This window comes from Pristiophorus japonicus, chromosome 7, assembly GCF_044704955.1.
Source record: "Pristiophorus japonicus isolate sPriJap1 chromosome 7, sPriJap1.hap1, whole genome shotgun sequence".
NCBI classification, from domain to species: domain Eukaryota; kingdom Metazoa; phylum Chordata; class Chondrichthyes; family Pristiophoridae; genus Pristiophorus; species Pristiophorus japonicus.
This window is the reverse complement of record NC_091983.1, coordinates 131,060,605-131,081,578: the sequence shown is the minus strand read 5'-3', so window position 1 is coordinate 131,081,578 and position 20,974 is coordinate 131,060,605. Positions and strand designations below refer to the sequence as shown.

Sequence of the window (20,974 nt, the reverse complement as noted above, 5' to 3'; positions counted from 1 at the left end):
CGGTATGCTCTGTCCTTCACGGTGTCGGTGGGTGTAGAATCTGTGTCAAGCCATGTGTATGCTGCTTGCCGGTTTGAGGTGCTCCCCGATTAATTTGCTGAGCTCCTCAAAGGTTTTGTCCGACGGCTTTTCGGGTGGCAGTAAGTCCTTCGTGAGCGCATAAGTCTTTGGTCCGCAGCTGGTCAGGAGATGAGCCCATCGCTTGTCGGCCGCTGCATCCCCTAGCCAGTCTTTAGTTACAAAGCTTTGCTGAAGCCTCTCAACAAAATCGTTCCAGTCTTCCCCAACACAGTACCATTCCTCTGTGCTACCGGTGGCTATTCTCATGGGTCGTGAATTCCCATTTCTCGTCGCCAATGTAAAATCCTTACTCTACAGCATGAAACCACACGAGGCACATTCCAGGGACCCGGCCACTCTGTGACCTTAACTCTTTATTACAGGACTCCAGAAGTGATGACCCTGCGTGGGACCTCCCTTTATATACCTGTGTGATCAGGTAAGGAGTGTCTCCCACAAGTTCACCCCCTGTGGTCAAGGTGTGTATCTAAGTTGAGTGTATACAGTAATACAGTGGTGTTACATTGTAGTTACAAACATGACTGGTATCATACAGCTTTGTAGACCATGAGCTTGGTGGTAGATTTGAGGGTGTGATCTTCAAACACTCTTTTCTTCAGGCGGCCGAAGGCTGCACTGGCGCACTGGAGAAGGTGCTGAATCTTGTCGTCAATGCCTGCCCTTGTTGATAAGAGGGTCCCGAGGTAAGGGAAGTGGTCCATGTTGTCCAGGGCCGCGCCGTGGATCTTGATGACTGGGGGGTAGTGCTGTGTAACGGGGACAGTCTGGTGGAGGACCTTTGCCTTACGGATGTTTAGTATAAGGCCCATACTTTCGTACGCCACAGTGAAGATGTTGACTATGACTTGGAGTTCAGCCTCTGAATGTGTGCAGACACAAGCATCTTTCGCATACTGTAGCTCGACGACAGAGGTTGGGACAGTCTTGGATCTGGCCTGGAGACAATATAAGCAGGACAAAGTCATTAGTGGGATAGGTTACTTGTCACCTTAAAGGAGCGTAATCTTCAGCTAAAAGTGGAAAAAATATTTTTGTTCTGTTTGCTAGCAGATAACTGATTGGGTAACTTGGACTAAAATGGGTTATGATATATCTTGCACATGATAACGCATACTCTCTCCATAAAATAAAAGGTTTACCAAATATTTTTTTCTCAAAACAGTGTGTCTTTATGGATGCATGGTCACACTAAATCTGTACCACGCTGGAAGAAGGATTGTTTATAAAGAAAGCAAATCTACTTAACAGAAACATAACCCTGTAAAAATAAGAAGCCGGAAATCTGTACATCACATGCATCAGACACTCTTACTGGTATTACATGAATAATTTATTCATCTTGATTTGAAAATGTCAACTTAAAATAAATATCGCAACGGGAAAAATTACTTTATGAAGATACGATTTATGAAGATAGGTTGAGTAGGTTGGGCGTATACACATTGGAGTTCAGAAGAATAAGAGGTAATCTTATCAAAACATATAAGATAATAAGGGAGCTCGACAAAGTGGATGCAGAGAGGATATTTCCACTAATAGGGCAAACTAAAACTAAGGGACATAGTCTCAGAATAAGGGGCTGCCCATTTAAAACTGAGATGAGGAGAAAATTCTTCTCTCAGAGGGTTATAAATCTACGGAATTCTCTGCCCCAGAGAACTGTGGAGGCTGAGTATTGAATATCTTTAAGGTAGATATAGACAGATTTCTGAGCGACAAGGAAGTAAAGGGTTATGGGGAGCAGGCAGGGAAGTGGAGCTGAGTCCATGATCAGATCAGCCATGATCTTATTGAATGGTGGAGCAGGCTCGAGGGGCCAAATGGCCTACTCCTGCTCCTATTTCTTATGTTCTTATGTTTAGTTGCTTTTGGAACTCAGTTGCAATCTGTTACCCAGTAAATGAAATCTGAATAATTTATCACTTTGTATTTCAGGACTGTCAGAATAACACAACTGGGGACCACTGTGAAAAATGTTTTGATGGATATATTGGTGATGTCATCCAGGGCCATTATAAATCTTGCCAGCCATGTCCTTGCCCTCTAAGTGTACCTTCAAACAAGTAAGTTGGAAAAAACAGAGATTTATAACTGCATTTCTGCATTTGTTGCATGTATCAGAAGGTGGTGTAGTCTATAGTAAATAGCCTATGTAGAGTACATCTGATGTGTGTAATGAAAGAATCAAATAACATTTCATGTAGGTCTCAGGACTGAGAAGATATTTTTCTTCACAACATAGCATTTAAGGCTTTTTGTTTTTAGACCTTCCAAATGCTAAAGTTCATGTAAGCTTATTTAAGATAAACAAGTGTAGCCCTGCATAAAAATTGCACAAAAAGGAATGAAGCTTTAACATATTAAGCAATCATATATGAACTTCATCAATTGGAAGTCCTACCCTATAGAACTGACCATCGCCTGGTAGGAATTAAGAATTAAATTTTACAGGTGCTGAATTCAGGAGATAATAGATGTATATTGGTTTTGAAAAAGAGTAATATTGAATCCTGAAACATGACCTGTGTGATAGTGGGACCTCAGTGAGCCAGAGTGGCCGTGCCTCATTTGTATAACTTTATTTTCTGTATTGTGACATTCCACTTTTGTGTCCTTGAAGTAGGTTCATATCAAATGGCAAAGTTTTGAAGTGTTTCCATGTAAAGCAAAAATGGCAATAGAACACTTGAAAATTATTAGTGATATTTTTAGTTTCTAGAAAATAATAGACTTTGAGATGTAAGTAAAGAGATTCTAATTTTTCATGTTAAAATCAGTTATAAATAGCTCGTTTTATATCGAAGAATTATTGCCCAGTGTTCCTTATGAAGGAATAGTTTATCAAAGTAGTTTTGCATTGATTTCACATATCAATGAGTGCAGCGATTGAATATTATAATGTTAAACCTGGTCTAATATAACACAGAATATGTCTAGAATGGGAGGGAAAAAACTTTAAAACTGCTACAAGCAGAAAATAATTATTTTTTTTTGTTTTTCTTTCTTTTATTCAGTTTTGCAATTTCCTGTATGATTAAAGCTGACAAATTGCATTGTGTTTGCCAGGAAAATTATGCTGGAAGCAGATGTGAAAGGTCAGTATTTTTTCTTTTGTTCTTTTCATTAAATTGAATGTGACAGTAAAATCTGGGAGCTCCACAGGGCTTGATGGATTCATATTGTTGAATTGTCTAGAGGCTGGAATATCAGTGGTGCTGCCTCATGTATTACATAGTGTTACATTATATTAGCAGCACAGAAACAGGCCATTCTCACAACAGGTATGTGCCAGTGTTTATGATCCACACAAGCCTCCTCCCATCTTATATCAGTTCATCCTATCAACATATTCTTCTATTCCTTTCTCCCTCATGCACTTACCATGTTAAACTTGGATTTGGATTGTCCACTGACTGGATATTTTTGGTTCTGAATTATTGGGGGATATTGTCACCTTCACCCCATGGGTGGTAAAGTGACAGAGTGGATTGCACGCTTGTTATAGAAAAAAAGACTTGCATTTATATAGCACCTTTCACGACCACAGGCCTCCCAAAGCACTTGATAGCCAATGAAGTACTTTTCAAGTGTCGTCACTGTTGTAATGTGGGAAACACGGCAGTCAATTTGTGCACAGAAAGCGCCACAAACAACTATGCGATAATGACTAGATAATCTGTTTCAGTGATGTTGATTCTTGCTAGCATGTGCTTGCTTTTCATTTCCACTTCAAAATGGAAATCGAACAGGTTATATAACAGGTGTGCAGATCCACTCTGTCAGTTTGCTGCTCAAGCAGTGAAGATGATAATTACCCTCAATGATTGGTGAATTTAGACCTGAATGTCCAATATTCTGCAGTATCTAGGCTCATCTATAACAGCTGTGAACAGCCATTGATTTAAGCTGCAGGGACTATGATGCCTTATTACTATTTTGCCACTGAAAAATGTTTTCACCCAAAAATTGCTGTGGTAGGCCAACAAATGGCGCCCGCTGTTAGTTAAACTTGCCTTTGCCCATTTAATGTTGACAATATTTTACCCTGCAAGTTGTTGGAAGTGGGAGATGGAAATGGCTTGAGCTCTCTACAGGGCATCTAGGATCTGAGTGAACAGGGAAAGCAACTGCGTATCTCTTTACCCAATCAGATTGAAGGTTTGTGAAATTAACAGCACAAAGACTGAACAAGGAAGTGTAAGTTAGAGTGGGTGAATTCAAATCGGGTACAAAAAGGGAAATAGAGGGAAAGAAGTATTGGATTAAGAGTGAGAGAAAAAAGAGACAGAAAGTAAAAAAATAAATGTAATATTTAATTTAATTTTAATCTCTAACAACAATTAAAACATGAAGGAATGAGATGCCACACTTGTAATAGTTACTTTTCAGTGCCAGGGTGGTTGACTGGCAGTAATTAGCGCTTATAATGTTATTGAAGGAGTACTTAGACTGAAATGGACACGCCCTAAATTTCTGTGGTGGGTTTAGTTTGTAGCTACCATGCAAATACAGGAACTGCATGCTGTTCAATTCATTTGAATGGGGACCCAGACAGCAAAGTGACGTTTTTGCAAAGCTAACGGCTGAGTGCCACATCTTGGACAGCAATTTTTGGATTTCCGCGTTTAATCGCACATCTGTCCTCGCCTGAAGTTACTGTGGCATTTGCATATAAATAGCGGCGAACGCTATTAGCCTTGCCATTATTTTGACAGCAATTTTTGAGCCATAATTATTTGATTCCACACATTCTGGAGGTAGGCTATGAGAATCTTGTCTTGGTAGTGTAGCGGGAGCTTTACCTTACATCCAAACCATACTATAGTTGGCCTGGGAGTACGTCATGATGGCATTCAGTACAAAAGTAGAAAAGTTCCATTTGCCAGTAATGACAACCCTCATTTTAATAAGACCTACCTCAAAAAATGCAAAAGATTTTAACAAAGTAGATATCTGCCAAATATGGAAGATCACATCGGTATCACAGAAAAAGAGGAAATGCATTGTTCGTGATTTAAAAGGATGCTTGTTTATTCCAGATGTGCACCTGGTTACTATGGAACACCTTTGCTCTTCGGAAGCAGTTGCAAAAAATGTAACTGCAATGGTAACTCTGATCCCAATCTAATATTTGATGACTGCAGTGAGGTAACTGGGTATTGCCACAATTGTCTGCGAAATACAACAGGTATCCACTGTGAACACTGTGCTCCAGGTTACTATGGAGATGCCATCAATGCTAAAAATTGCACAGGTATGTACATCTATTTAAATATGTTGTTCAATATGCATAGTAATGTTCAAATGCAATTGGAAATCTTCAGAGTGAAACAGAATAGAAAATAAACATTTTTAATCAATGTAGTTCCAAATTGACAATATGCACTTAATGACCAAAAGCGATGCGTATATGTGGGCCACATGTGAAAAGCATTATTTTAGAAATTAGATTCTGATTTTCTATTAAAGAAAATGAACACACTTTGAGGCTCAGAATATAAAATTGCACAAGTGTGTTTAGATTTAGAATTTTAGTATGCAGACTACTGTTCTCATCCTTTTAAGAAAATAAGGCTTGATCTTTCTCCCCCTCTAATGGCCTTTTTCCAATTATTTTGCTTGAGAATGCTTAATCAAATTCCTGGTGGAAGCAAGGTACTAGTTATGAGCTTTAAATGATGCGGAATTTGATCAAGTAATATAGTGAGAACACTGTGGGTGAAGGGAACAACAATCAAGGGAGCTGCTCTTCATGAATAGCCAGGGACTAAAATGACAGTATTAAGTATTCATATAGGAAACTATAAGGGTGACTTGGATTCTATCGTGGTTAGTTCACTAAATTTTCAACTCTGTGCCCGAATATGAATCTCTCCCCATGTTGACTAAACATTTAAAAAAAACATTTTTAAATGCTCTCTTGTCTTCTCCAAACCAACTGGATAAGCTGCTCATACAACCTGCCAACCGAGATATTAAAGCTCGTTTGCATTATCAAGGAAAAACGTTTATCATTATATCTTTAATTTAAATGATGGAATCCAAGTCAACAACTATTTCTACACAAAGAAATATTTAATGAAGTTGTTTTAATTCACAGCAAATAAATGACGTGCGATAGATGATTGGATTCACTTAGTTCGATCAATAGAGTTTTTTTTCATGCAATAATACGAAATAATAAAAGTTCTAAGCTTCCTTACTTCTGTGTCTAGCAAAAGCTTGTCGCTGCAGCTCTCTCAATGAACACCTGACTGACTTTGTGCCCAATCTTTTACATCCCTGTGTTCATAACCTGAGGAGAAGGTCTGAGCCAGCTAAACCCTGTTGATTGGGACCAAGGACCTCCCACCACAATGCATTTGGGATATATATCAATTACGGAGACAGGCTAACAAATTGCTTAATGTTTACAGTCTATGGAGAAACAAATTTAAAGCCTACCTCAATAAAATGTTATTCACCTTTTATCTCAGTGCCCTTTTTGAAGCTTTTGTGAGTACACATTACTTCACAACACCACCATTTCCAAATCCTTTCTGTCGAAAATAAATAGTAACAAAATTCTGAAATATGATGTGTAATTGTCCTATTGATATTTGATATTTATTATGATCACAAAATGATGTAGACCTTTTTGATTTGGACTGTACCTTTGAAACTGCTCAAAAATGTAATTATAATTGGGTCGAAAATTGCGGTCAGAGGCTTCCTTCGGACGAATGCCTCCGACCCAAATAAAATCTACGAAAATAACCGTTGATCCCGGAGGAATGTAGGATTCCAGTCAGAGGTCTTCATTCGCTGCGCAGCACATGGGAAAATATCTTCCATATACGAATGCATATGCTGGAATCACATGGGCCTGGACCACCAATCACTTTCTAGTATTCTCATTGATAATAATGGAAACTCCATTTGTACGAGCTCCCATTACTATCATTGAGAACACCCCACCCCCCCAAAAAAAACAAGAAACACAACATAATAAAAAAAACACCTCACATATTTAAAATTAATTGAAATTGAATGTAATTAAATGTTTAGAAAAACAATTGTTTAATGTGTTTAATAGGGTTAAAAAATAAACTTACCTTAATGGACAGGGTTTTTAATATAAAAATGAGTGAATCAATTTAATTTTTCTATGTTTTAAAATTCTTACGCTGGTAAAAGTATGCCTACTTTTGGCTGCATTTGCACTTATTTTATGCTGGGTTTTATGTTCCAGCATAGGCAAATCTTCTGTGCAGGAAATTTGGTCATATGTTTTCAGCATATGTTTGACCAGTGTAATTCTGGACCACAGAAGCTTGTTTTTCCTAAATATGCAGCATTCAAGTGTCTCAAATTACTCAAAAGTTGCCGATTCTCCATTAATTGATGTAGATTGTAAATTACTTCAAAATTTAAAAATATATCTCTGTTCTCTAAAAGACTGTCCCTGTCAGAAATGTGGCACAGATGAGTGTGATCAAGTTACCGGACAGTGTCGCTGTAAGCCAGGAGTAGCGGGTGCCTTCTGTGACCACTGTGAGGTAAGTGCATCAAATATTATTTGGACCATTCGATGTAACAATGTAGGATAACTGGTAAATCTCCCATGGCATTGCAGATGGAGTCAAGGCCAAGTACAGTATTCAAGTCAAGCAGGGTTAGAGGGCTGGGAGATAATTGGAGTCAAACAAGTGAAATGGGAGGAGGCGAGAGAGAAGGTGAGATTGGTGAGGAGGAGATGTGCAGAGAGGGAAAGAGGAGGGGTCAAAGGGAGGAGAATATGGGAAGGCGAATGGGAGAGGGAAGACAGGGAGGGGTGAGGGAGAGAGGAAAAGGGAGGAGAGGTGGAAGATAAGAGGCAGGATATAAAGGTAGGATCAGGAGAAAGGTGCAGTGGAGCAAAGGCTGAGAAACTATCTCGGGGTGAGGTGGGGTATAGGCTTCCTTCGCTGGACCAGACACAGAATTTTCTTCAACATGTCGGGGAGAGGCGTCCAACATGTTTCATTCGACCCAGATAATCCTCTCATTGGGAAAGGAAGTCTGGGCAGAAGGCCCACTTTCCTGCCCTCTGGGGAGTGGGAGAGGGGTGGGGGTGAAGATATGTTGTTTTTTTGAGGGGAGACTCTGCTAATTGGCAAAATGATTGTCCAGCTTAGAGGGGGCAGCAGGGGGTAGTAGAGCCTTTGTGTCTGCTCAAAGTGTGGGAGGTTCCATTTTCCTATTCAACGAATTGGTGGAAGGCTGTTTTTTTTGCTCAGTGGGAGGGGTTACTCAATTTATAGACCATTTTATGGACTAAACAACAGCATCACATGTTCTCAGAAATCGGGGGATACGATAAAAATCTGGCAACTCCGGGTCATCCACAGAGACTAGGTGCTGCTTCTCAGCAGGGGGTGGGGGAAGGGGCGGGGGGAGGATGGAGGGGAAGAAATGCATTGAATCTAAACGGGTGAGAACAAAGTACTTTCTACATACTATTTCACTACCACAAAAAAAGTGTTGTTTGTCTGGGTTATTTAGATGTGGTTGTGCTTGTAAAAGTTACTCAAGCTTCCGATTTCCATTTCTCCTAAAATGTTGGCACTGAGAGTGTTTAATCTTTTTTTGGTGCTTTTTAAAAAATTCAGGTGAAGAGGAGGTTTCAGTGCTCACCACATGAAGAGATAATTGTAAAGCTTAACAATTGAAGCTAACTCCAACTGACTGGAGGGCGGGGTGGGGGTGGGGAGGGGGGAGGTAAGGCAGTACAGTGAGGCTGTCCCACTATACATCATGGGTTAAATAATGTGACCCTCACAGAATCACCAACAGTGCCGTACGGACAGAGTGTTGCAGCCACACACCATTTTTAATATATCATAGATTGACAAATTAAACAGATGCCAATTTTTAAGAAAAAAATCATTTAATGATGAAGCCATTTCAAATTAAGGCCTCTTTTGTATCACATAATGGCCACAGGTGTCGAAAAAATGTAATGTAATTGGACTTCTGCATCTTAAATCATGGCTGCTACTGCCCAAATAGAGGGTAACATCACTGAAGAAAATGAGTCAAAATCTAAAGTAAACATACAAATGGTGTTTCATAGAAAATAGTTGAAGCAATTAGATCATAAATACCCTGCACAAAATTACTGCTTTTTTAAACAAAAATTCTAGCTCAGGTTAATAAATTCAAAACTATCAGTGTTTTCAACTGTTTTCATCGAATCATAGAAATCAACAGTATGCAAGGAGGCCATTTCAGCCCATCGTGTTTGCGTTGGCCAACAAAGAGATGTCCAGCCTAATCCCACTTTCCAGCTCTTGGTCTGTAGCCCTGTAGATTATGGAACTTCAAAAACACATCCAAGTATTTTTAAATGTGGGGAGGGTTTCTGCCTCTACCACTCTTTCAGGCAGTGAGTTCTTGACCCACACCACCTTCTGGACGAAGACATTTCCCCTCAAATCCCCTCTAAACCTCCTAACAATTACTTTAAATCTATGCCCTCTGATTCTTGACCCCTCTGCTAAAGGAATAAGTTCTTCTTATCTATTCTATTTAAGTCCCTCATAATTTTATACACCTCAATAAGGTCTTTCTTCAGCCTTGTCTGTTCCAAAGAAATCAAACCCAACCTATCCAATCTGTTCTCATAGCTAAAATTCTCCAGTCCAGGCAAAATCCTCATCAATCTCCTCAGTACACTCTCCAGTGCAATCACATTCTTCCTGTTATGTGGTGACCAGAACTGAATGCGGTACTCTAGCTGTGGCCTAACTAATGTTTTATACAGTTTAAGCATAACATCCCTGCTCTTGTATTCTATGCATCGGCTAATAAAGGCAAGTATTCTGTATGCCTTCTTAACCACCTTATCTATCTGGCCTGCTATCTTCAGGGAATCTGTGGACATGCACTCTAAGGTCCCTTCCTCTATACTTCTCTGTGTTCTACCATTTAATGTGCAATCCCTTGCCTTGTTAGCCCTCCCCAAATGCATTACCACACACTTCTCTGGATTGAATCCCATTTGCCACTGTTCTGCCCACCTGACCAGTTTATTGATATCTTCCTGTAGTCTTATCACTTTCTTCATTATCAACCACACAGCCAATTTTAATATCATCTGCAAACTTCCTAATCATACCCCCCACATTCAAGTCTAAATCATTGATATATAGTGCAAAAAGCAAGGGACCTAGTACTGAGCCCTGCGGAACCCCACTGGAAACAGCCTTCCAGTCAGAAAAACACCCATCAACCATTGCCCTTTGCTTCCTGCCTCTGAGACAATTTTGAGACAAACTTGCCACTTTGCCCTGGATCCCATGGGCTTTTACTTTTGTGACCAATCTGCCATGTGGGACTTTATCAAAAGCCTTGCTAAAATCCATATACACTACATCAAACACACTACCCTCATTGACCCTCCTTGTTACCTCCTCAAAAAATTCCATCAAGAATATAGAACATAAGAAATAAGGGCAGGAGTAGGCCATTTTGCCCCTCGAGCCTGCTCCGCCATTCAATAAGATCATGGCTGATCTGATCTTGGCCTCAAATCCATTTCCCTGCCCGCTCCCCATAGCCCTCGACTCCCTTATCGTTCAAAAACTATCTATCTCCACCTTAAATATATTCGATGACCCAGCCTCCACAGCTCTCTGGGGAGAGAATTCCAAAGATTCACGACCCTCTGAGAGAAGAAATTCTTCCTCATTTCCATTTTAAATGGGTGAACCCTTATTCTGAAATTATGCCCCCAGTTCTAATTCCCCCACAAAGGGAAACATCCTCTCTGCATCTATTCTGTCAAGCCTCCTCAGAATCTTATATGTTTCGATAAAATGACCTCTCATTCTTCTAAACTCCAATGAGTATAGGCCCAACCGGCTCAATCTTTCTTCATAAGACAAGTTAGTCAGACACAACCTTCCCTTTACAAATCCATGCTGATTGTCCTTGATTAATCCGTGTCTTTCTAAATGAAGATTTATCCTGTCCCTCATAATTTTTTCCAATAATTTTACCACCACCGAGGTTAGGCTGACTGGCCTGTAATTACTCAGTCTATCCCTTTCTGCCTTTTAAAACAAAGGTACCACATTAGCAATCCTCCAGTCCTCTGGCACCACACCTGTAGCCATAGAGGATTGGAAAGTAATGGTCAGAGGCTCTGCTATTTTCTCTTTTGCTTCTCTTAACAACCTAGAATACATTTCATCTGGGCCTGGGGGTTTATCCACTTTCAAAGCTGTTAAACCACTTCATACTTCCTCTCTCACTATGTTTATTTAATCTAATATTTCACACTCCTCCTCCCTGATTGCAATGTCTGCATTTCCCCTCTCCTTTGTGAGAACAGACGCAAAGTATTCATTAATAACCATACCCACACACAGATGACCTTTATGGTCTCTAAGGCCCTACCCTTTCTTTAGTTATCCTCTTGCTCTTAATGTATTTATAAAACATCTTTGGGTTTTCCTTGACTTTACTAGCCAAAATGTTTTTATGCTCTCTCTTTGCTTTCCTAATTTCCTTTTTAATTGCACCCTGCACTTTCTATACTCCACTTGAGTTTCTGCAGTATTGAGCCCTCGGTATCTGTCAAAAGCCTCCCTTTTTACTTTATCCTACCCTGTATGTCCCTTGACATCCAGGGGGTTCTAGATTTGTTAGTCCCACCCTTTTTCTTAAAGGGAACATACTTGCTCTGAACCCTTTGGATCTCCTTCTTGAATGTCTCCGACTGCTCTACCTTCAAGAAGCTGTTTCCAGTCTACTACCTCTCAGCTTAGCAAAATTGGCTTTCCCCTAATTGAGAACTTTTATTCCTGCTCTATCTTTGTCATTTTCCATAACTACCATAAATCTAACTGAATTATGATCACTAGCACAAAATGCTCTCCCACCAATACCCCTACCACCTGCCCAGCCTCATTCCCTAAAACTAAGTTCAGAACTGCCCCCCCTCTTGTTGGGCTTGCTACATACTGACTATCAAAGTTCTCCTGAATGCATTTTAGGAATTCCGCACCCTCTATACCTTTCACACTAATTTTATCCCAGTTAATATTAGGGTAGTTGAAATCCCCTACTATTACTGCTCTGCAGTTTGCGCACTTCTCAGAAATTTGCCTACATATTTGCTCTTCTATCCTCCTCTGACTGTTTGAAGTCTATAGTACACTCCCAGCAGTGTGATCGCCCCTTTTTGTTTCTCAATTCAAGCCATGTGACCTCATTTGACGATCCTTAACATATCATCCCTCTTCACAGTTGTCATTGTTTCTTTAATCAATACTGCGACCGCTCTCCTTCCCCCACCCCCATCCCATCTGAAAACCTTGTAACCAGGAATGTTGAGCTGCCAAACCTGCCCTTCTTTCAGCCATATCTCAGTAATAGCTATTTGGTTTAATATTTGGTTCTTTCTTTGCAGATTGGTTACTATGGATACAGCAGTTGTTCTAGATGTTTGAGATGTGAGTGTGCTCTGGCTTCCAAGGATGACTATTGTGACCCTTTGAGTGGACGGTGCACGTGCCTACCCGGAGTCACAGGGAGGCGCTGTGACCGGTGTCTGTACGGTTTCTGGAACTACGGACTAAATGGGTGCCAGAGTAAGTTCAATGCACTAAATTTAGGAGAAAGCGAGAAAGAAGAGGGTTTTAATGGGAATAGCAATGGGCAAAAAAAAAACAAGAGAAGGAAGGATGTAAAAAAGGAGAAAGAAAAGAGTTTAAAGTCAGCTCTTGTAGAAGCATTTCAAAAGTAATCCATTGTGTGAAGCATGTTGAGACATCTTGATCCGATAAGGCACTGTGTAATTGCAAGCATTATTATTAACATACAGAAACAGAAATATTTTCCATAGCACTGTTTAATAAAGATGTTGCTGCATTTCCTAGTCCAAACAAAATAATTCTGATAAAGTCCATAATCGCATGTTATAGTTTCAGAAATTCACCTGTTTCTCTTGTCTGCAGGATGCGAATGTGAAGGGCACTGTGATGGTGAGACAGGAGCATGCCTGTCAGCACCTACTGAGCCCCCAACTGACTGCTCAGTTGTCAGTAAGTACCTTAATTCAGCTAAGCCCGTCAACTATAATTTCAGATGACTCTACTGAGCTCTGATTGTGCTTTCCTACAACTATGTTAAGTTAAAATCGGATAACTGATGACACCCCTGCTTCTGCAGCCAATGATCCGCAATACAACTGTGTGGCTTCTCCTCCACTGAATTGTATTGGCTTGGCACTTTCAGAACTGGAAATGTATGTTTGGTAATGTACTTAAATAAGTGATGTGATTATCTTAACAATCATGTATGCCTGAAATTCATTCACTGCTTTTCAGGCCAAAGCCATTCTTTATACCAAAGCCAGAAGTCTATTCTAAACACGGCAAATATGTAATGAGGCCAATGTGGGGTGTCTCAAAAATTCTAAACCATTTAAAATAAAAATGATACAGCCACAGGAACTGAAGTCTGAAATAAGAGAATATGAAATATAGAAGCTTGGTATTTATAGATATCAGTATTTGAACATTTGCATGGAATGCTAGTTAAATGTCTGTGAGGAGTTTGTCAAGTGCCTAAAGAAAGGGTTGGGTTGTATTTTTCCAAATGTTTCCCAAAAGAAATGCTGCTGCCTAATAATGAATAGGGTGTTTTATCTTTTGGCACATAGCATGTTATTAGTAACAAAAATATATTAAAACTTTTACACTGAATTGAAAATATTGATATTTTACTGCTTATTTTTGGACAATCTGCAACTTACAAAATGTTTGCATTAAATCATACAGCAGTAAAGCCATATTTATTCTCGTAGTCTTGCCATAAAGAGTTGACCTTCGCTTTGTGTTTTTCTTAACTACATAGCTTAGATTTTGAATTCACCACAAAGGGGATTGCAACTATAACCCCTTGTCTTGTTATTCTAATGTTCCAGTAACACTGCACTAAGATTTCAAGTAAATTTTTCATGAACTCGCAAACAAGTGTGCTGCCTGCTAACACTATTCTTGAAACAGGTAAAATAGAACTCTGTGCATACTAAACAGGGGTCGCCGTTCTGTTCATTACACTCTAGCTGCTGGAGAAATTTCTTATCTTCTAACATTAGAAGGTCAAAGGCAATACAGATGCTGACCCAGTACCTTTAGGTGTTATAGGACTGATAATGCGATCGCAGCTGCGCAGTGCTGGGAATGCTGCTCCAGGAGCATTGCCTGTACTGAGCCCACAAAAGAACTAACCTCACCCCATAATGTGAGGTCAGCACAATACAATATTTAACTTTTGCTCCAAGTACATTGCTTAAGATGCACTTGGAGAGTGCCAGGTTTGTGGAGTGGTATTTACAGCTCCAGCAGCAGGAAGGCAGCTGTTGACTCCTTGAGAAGAAAGCATTTTCTTGGGTGGGATGGGGTGGATGGCAGGGAAAGGGCGATGGTGGCAGAGGAAATCATCCTCTTAAGGCCCAAAAGACCAATAGGAGACAAGTCCCTTGCTTGCCAAGCACTTCAGTCATATTATGGGGAGCAGGCCTAATTCCAATATAAAAAGGGGCCTCAACGAGCCTTGTGCACACTTTCTCAACAGCATTAGGGCACATTAGGTACATTGGGCCCAAGTTTCCACATAATTCGCGCCTGATTTTTAGGAGCAACTGGTGGAGAACGGACTATTTTAGAAATCGCAATTCTCCACATTTTTTTTTCTGCAGTTCTAGTCAGGTAGAACAGTTCTAGTTTAGAACAGAATTTTTTCTTCAAAAGGGGGCGTGTCCGGCCACTGACGCCTGATTTTAAAGTTTCCACAGTGAAAATGTACTCCAAACTAAAGTAGAATGGAGCCAGTGAAGATTTTTGTAGAACTGAAAAAACCTGTTCTACACATTAAAAAATCAGGCGCAGGTTACAAATTAGGCGTCCAGAACGAGGTGGGGGGGAGGGGGGGGGGAAGGGAAGTCATTAAATTCTACAATAAATCCTTATTTATACTTCTACAAATATTATACAAATAAATCCAACCTGAATAAACATTTATAAGCCAAGAAAAGATTAAATAAACCATCTTCCTACCTGTGTGAAAGTGCTTCATCCAGGGAGAATTCTGCAGCCGTTCGTGCCGCTGAGCGAGAGGGGGAGAGAGAGAGAGAGAGAGAGGGGGGAGAGAGAGAGAGTGAGGGGGGGGGAGAGAGGGGGGGGAGAGAGAGAGAGGGGGGGAGAGAGAGAGGGGGGGGGAGAGAGAGAGGGGGGGGAGAGAGAGAGGGAGGGAGGGGAGGAGGGGAGGGAGGGAGGGGAGGGAGGGGAGGGAGGGAGAGAGAGGGAGGGGAGGGAGAGAGGGGGGGGGAGAGAGAGCGGGGAAGAGAGGGGGGGGGTCGGGTCGGGGAACAGGAGCGCGGGTCGGGTCAGTGGGGGGGGGGGAGCGGGGGTCGGGGCGGGGGAGTGGGTGTCGTGTCGGGTCGGGTCTGGTCGGCGGGGGGGAGCGGGTGTCTGGTCGGCGGGGGGGGAGCGGATGTCGGGTCGGGACGGGTCTGGTCGGCGGGGGGGAGCGGGTGTCTGGTCGGCGGGGGTGGAGGGGATGTCGGGTCGGGGCGGGGGTGGGGAGCAGGTGTCGGGTCTCGGGCCGGGGTGGGGGGGGGAGCGGGTGTCGGGTCGGGTCTGGTCGGCGGGTGGGGGGGAGGAAGCGAGTGTCGGGTCTGGTCGGGGGGTGGGGAGAAGCAGGAGCTGGCCGTGGGAGGAGCCTCATTGACGCAGCCCCAGTGAGGCCATTCAGCCAGGGGTAGGGGCTGCGTGCTTTGGGCCCCTCCCACACAGTTCGGCGCCTGGAGCTACTGCACTTGCGTGCCGACAGTAGCGCGCATGTGCAGAGGTCCCGGCACTGTTTTCAGCGCCGGGACCTGGCTCCGCCCCCCCACAGCTCGTGCTGGCTGCGCCGAGGGCCAGAGGACCTACAGGTAGGTGCAGAATACCGAGGCTTTTTTTAGGCGCCGTTTTAGGCGCGAAAAACGGGCGCCCAGCTCGGAGGGGCGCCCGTTTTTTTTCTTGTGGAAACTTGGGCCCTATGAGTATGCAGTAGGCTCAGACCTTTGCACCCAATTAAACAGAGACCCTGCACTTGATAATAAGGGAGCAGGCATCTAATGTGCATCAACTGTTTTAAGGTTAACATTTGTTTTTCAGGCTGCAATATAACTGAGGAAATTAATGAGGAAAGAGTGGAGATGCAGGGTCTGTTTTCTTTGGAACATGGTAGGATAAGGGGAGACCTGATTGAGGTGTATAAAATGATGACGGGCCTGGATAGAGTGGATAGGAAGGAGCTGTTTCCCTTGGCAGAGGGGTCAACAACCAGGGGGCATAGATTTAAAGGGGGCAGGTTTAGAGGAGATAGGAGGGGAAATGTCTTCACCCAGAGGGTGGTGGGGGTCTGGAACTCACTGGCTGAAAGGGTGGTAGAGGCAGAAATCCTCACCACATTTAAAAACATTGTCATGCAGGTGGTGTTGATACTAAGACTAAACTGCCCATTTCTCAAAAATGAATAGCATTATAATGCATGTTTGGCATTAAAATGGTGCACAAACATATCCCACATTGCTGGCAAATGTGCAGCGTAACTGGAGCAATAGGCACAGTCCCATCGGTCACATTGATGAAGCAGAAGGAGGTGTTCCCTGTCTCCTGTACCTGTAGTTATGATAATGAACTGACCAGATATAGGGGTATTCCAAGAAGCTGGTGGAGAGTTTTGGTGGGACCCCCACTCGCAACTGGAGGCTCTGAGGGAAACCTGCCAGCAAGCTGAAGAGGACCCCAAAATTAAGCACAAAATATTTTAACTACTCACTCAGGGGACCTTTGAGCATTGGGACTGTCTGGCTGCTGTTCTCCTCTGTGTCCAGATTGCTGATATGTAGTGCTCTCACATGAAGCTCTGCACTGCAAGTTCGAATACGTAAAATTTACCCGCATCATTAAATGTCAGGTGCTCTACAATGTTTAGTAACCATTTTAGCTGTACTCTTATGACTTTGTATATTATCAGGATTCATCAATTATAAATAATATGGCTCAGAAACATGGACCATGTACAGTAGACACCTCAAGTCGCTGGAGAAATACCACCAACAATGTCTCCGCCAGATCCTACAAATCCCCTGGGAGAACAGACACACCAACATTAGCTTCCTCAACCAGGCCAATATCCCCAGCATTGAAGCACTGGCCACACTTGATCAGCTTCGCTGGGCAGGCCACATAGTTCACCAGACATGAGACTCCCAAAGCAAGTGCTCTACTCAGAACTCCTTCACGGCAAACGAGCCAAAGATGGGCAGCGGAAACATTACAAGGACACCCTCAAAGCCTCCCTGATAAAGTGCAACATCCCCACTGACACCTAGGAGTCCCTGGCCAAAGACCGCCCTAAGTGGAGGAAGTGCATCCGGGAGGGCGCTGAGCACCTTGAGTCTCGTCGCCGAGAGCATGCAGAAATCAAACGCAGGCAGCGGAAAGAGCGTGCAGCAAACCAGTCCCACCCACCTCTTCCCTTAATAACTCTCTGTCCTACCTGTGACAGAGACTGTGGTTCTTGTGTTAGACTGTACAGCCACCTAAAAACTCATGTTAAGAGTGGAAGCAAGTCTTCCTCGATTCCGAGGGACTGCCTATGATGATGATGATGATGATAACTTAAATTAATTAATTAATAATACCAGTGATTCACGAAAAGATTTAGGGTGACATCTGATCTCTTTGGATATTTCTCTTCAGCGGCAAGTAAAAGAACTATAATAGATTTATTGTGGGTACAAGTCAGTGTAACAGTGGATCAACTGCTAAACTCAGTCTAAACCTATTTTCAAACAGTACATGCTGGATAGGATTTTAGATTATTTATTAAATTCATTTCCTTCCCCTTCTTTTTCCTGAAAGTCTTGACTGCTTGTTTTGGGCATCCTCTGCTACCTTGCCAATTATTCAAATGTGATTTGAATTAGTAAGTGTTGCCGGGCTATTCAACTATAGTGGCCTCAGAGCAAACTGCAATCTTGTTCTCATTTGACATCAGCCTATGCTCATTTCCATCAAGATGCACTTGGTAGTTATGAAGACTGGGAACCATGGCTGAGTTTCCCCTCCGTAACGCAGGGATGCCGAACCCAATTATATTATCCCCATCGCCATCCCAGCATAGATGAGCTAACTTACCCTAAAGTGGGGATCAAACCTAGTCTGGTCTATATAACTGTATAATAAACATCCCTCTAGTAGGAGAGCCACATTCAAAAGGAGGATGGGTTGGGGATAGACAACAATGTAGCCCTGGTTGTGTGGCCCGCACTCCCTGTGACCACCAGTTCCATCACCTTTGACAATGAAAAACAAGCTGAAAGACCCCTGTGCTGTTCCTGATAACATTTTAATACCCTTGCCTCTAATTGAGTATCTGTTCTATTATCTCAACAGGATGCGACAAGTGTATCTGGGACTTAATAGAAGACATAAAATTAGCAGGATCATCACTGGAAGAAGCTAAGTCCAGTGTTTTAAATGTTATTACTGGAGATGCCATTAATAACCGCTTGAAACAATTCAATTTCACAGCAATCCACTTCAATGTAAGTACCAGCAGTATTAGTCAAATAGGGCTGAGACTCAGCGAGTCAGAGGTTTAGTCTTCTTTTTGTCCTAATTAGGTATTTTATTACTGCTGTATCAATGGGGTGTACAGTAGACTTTGAATTTATACCACATATAATTTCACAAGGTTGTAACATTTTTCCAACAGATGGGATTTGTTAAGTCTTAGCAGATAGAGTTGGCCAAATTTTTCTGTGAAAGGCAGGTTGAGACAGAAAGGAGCACATGGCCAAAGGAAATGGTGCAATGAACAGCACACACACAACATAATTAAGCTGCTTAATGAAAAGAAGCAATCTGGAGGATTGTATTTAATTTTACAGATACCCCCCCATAGCTCATGAGCTGCCAATACATTTCATTTTTTGGTAATATTTTTCTGTATTATGATTTCTATTATCAAATCAGGGGGGGTAAATTGCGTAACGCCAGGCGCGGAAGTCCCGCCCCGTGACCTATATTCGGGATACCGCCCCTGAGAGCAAGTAGAGCTCCATTTTCTCTGTTGAGCGTGAGCAAGGTGGAAGAGATCCATGGGGGGGGGGCACAGCTCTACGCGGTGGGATGCGTAGACAGGGCCATCCCCTTCATTAAAAGGGAGGGCAAAACTGCCAAGTCTGCGGGAGGGAAACAGGTTCATCTCTGGACCACCAGGGAGGGGGATGCCAAGGCAGCAACCCAGCACACAAACAGAGTCCCGGGCTGCAAGATCACAGCACGGACCCCACGATACAAAATGAAGAAGTCGGCCAGTTTTTTCCATTCCCCACCTCCCCTTTAAATTTCCGCCTCATGAGCGGCCTGCAGCCAGCATCGCCCGGTGCAGCTTCAGAGGACGCTACTGATTTTTTGTTTCGAGGCAAAAAACGGGTCACTGCGCACAGTGATGACATTGCCATCGCTGGCGCATGAGAGTGGGGCACTACTGGTTACCGCTGCTGCTAAACCCCCGTGGAATTTCATGGGAGTTGTTAGCGTTGCCGTGCACGGGCGAACAGTAATTTCTGCCCCGTTAACACCCCCAAAGGAAGGTGCAAATGCCCCGAATTCCACTGCCCCCACCCCCAGGTCTGTTATTAGATGTAAATTTGACCAAACCTGCTATACTTTTTGGTGCCAAGTGCCGGCTGGTTCATTAGGGTCTCACCTACCTGTATCCTCTAGCACTGACTCACCAGAGTTTGAGAAGTCCATGGGAAGCACCTCATTTGCATGGGGTTGGTAGGCACTCATGTCACCACGGATGCCCAATTGCCCCATGCTACTGAAAACTCCATTGCCCAGTTGCTACTATGTGGGGAGGAGGAGGGTGTACAGGCCCCGCCCCTCAACCTGGAGAACGTATGCCGCGCTTTCCCCAGCACAATGGAGTCCCTTACCCTACATTATCGTATATGGCAGCCCTTGTAAGACACAGATAGAGGCTTCACTTCTTACAAGACCAACCAGGATTTCCCACCTAATGATGACTTTCAGTATTCGAGTCCTAGCCTTTGTCGAAGACATTCCAACAGACTTGTGCCAGTGTTACAACAGGGAATTCGACTTCCATCACTTTTGTTGTTGTCCCACTTTTGAGGATAATTTTGTGCTACTGATGAGAAATGGAATGAAAGTGGCCCTTGCCTTACTTAGGGTGCTTAATAACCATTTGGGCTGCATTTAAAGTTGGAGTCGGGTGTTCAAAGGACAGCACTTGCACACATTGCTTGCAACCATTGATACAATTACTCTTTAGCTGAAACAGGTGTATTAAAAAGTGTCCAATAAAATCTAAGTTTACAATGTTTATATCTTGGTACCAAAGTCTTCACCATCCATTATTTCTTACAATACAGACCCAGATTGCAGAGATGAGAAAACAATCAGAATCACAGAAACTTAAGATAGACGATATTGAAGCAGCAATCATGAGCCTCATTTCTGATCTCAACATGCTGTCTGAAAAGGTGCATATCTTTGTGTTAACTTAAAGAGAACTTATTTTATTGTAAATATTACATTCTTTGTTCAGGGTGTGAATTGGATCATACTAATGAAATTAACTTCAAATGATTCATCGGTTAATACTCATTATGATACTAACTTTGAAAATTTTCACTCAAACATACAGCTTACATTTGATAGTTTTGCAAAATAGAAATGGCTTATATTCCTCTAATCTTCATAATCTAATTGAAAATTAAAGGACTGTAAGAACCTCATACTTGTTCACCAGTAAACTATATCTGCTAATA

General features: G+C 42.4%; 1 protein-coding gene across 1 annotated transcript in view; it reads left to right on the top strand.

Annotated features, from left to right (window-relative positions):
• Window positions 1-20,974, top strand: part of lama4 (laminin, alpha 4) — a 247,950-nt gene that overhangs the window by 57,076 nt on the left and 169,900 nt on the right. The window contains exons 3-10 of the mRNA XM_070885329.1: window positions 2,017-2,144; window positions 3,096-3,176; window positions 5,121-5,335; window positions 7,519-7,619; window positions 12,518-12,698; window positions 13,065-13,151; window positions 18,564-18,715; window positions 20,576-20,686. Coding sequence (XP_070741430.1) covers window positions 2,017-2,144; window positions 3,096-3,176; window positions 5,121-5,335; window positions 7,519-7,619; window positions 12,518-12,698; window positions 13,065-13,151; window positions 18,564-18,715; window positions 20,576-20,686 — 1,056 coding nt within the window. The remainder of the gene's footprint in view (window positions 1-2,016; window positions 2,145-3,095; window positions 3,177-5,120; window positions 5,336-7,518; window positions 7,620-12,517; window positions 12,699-13,064; window positions 13,152-18,563; window positions 18,716-20,575; window positions 20,687-20,974) is intronic.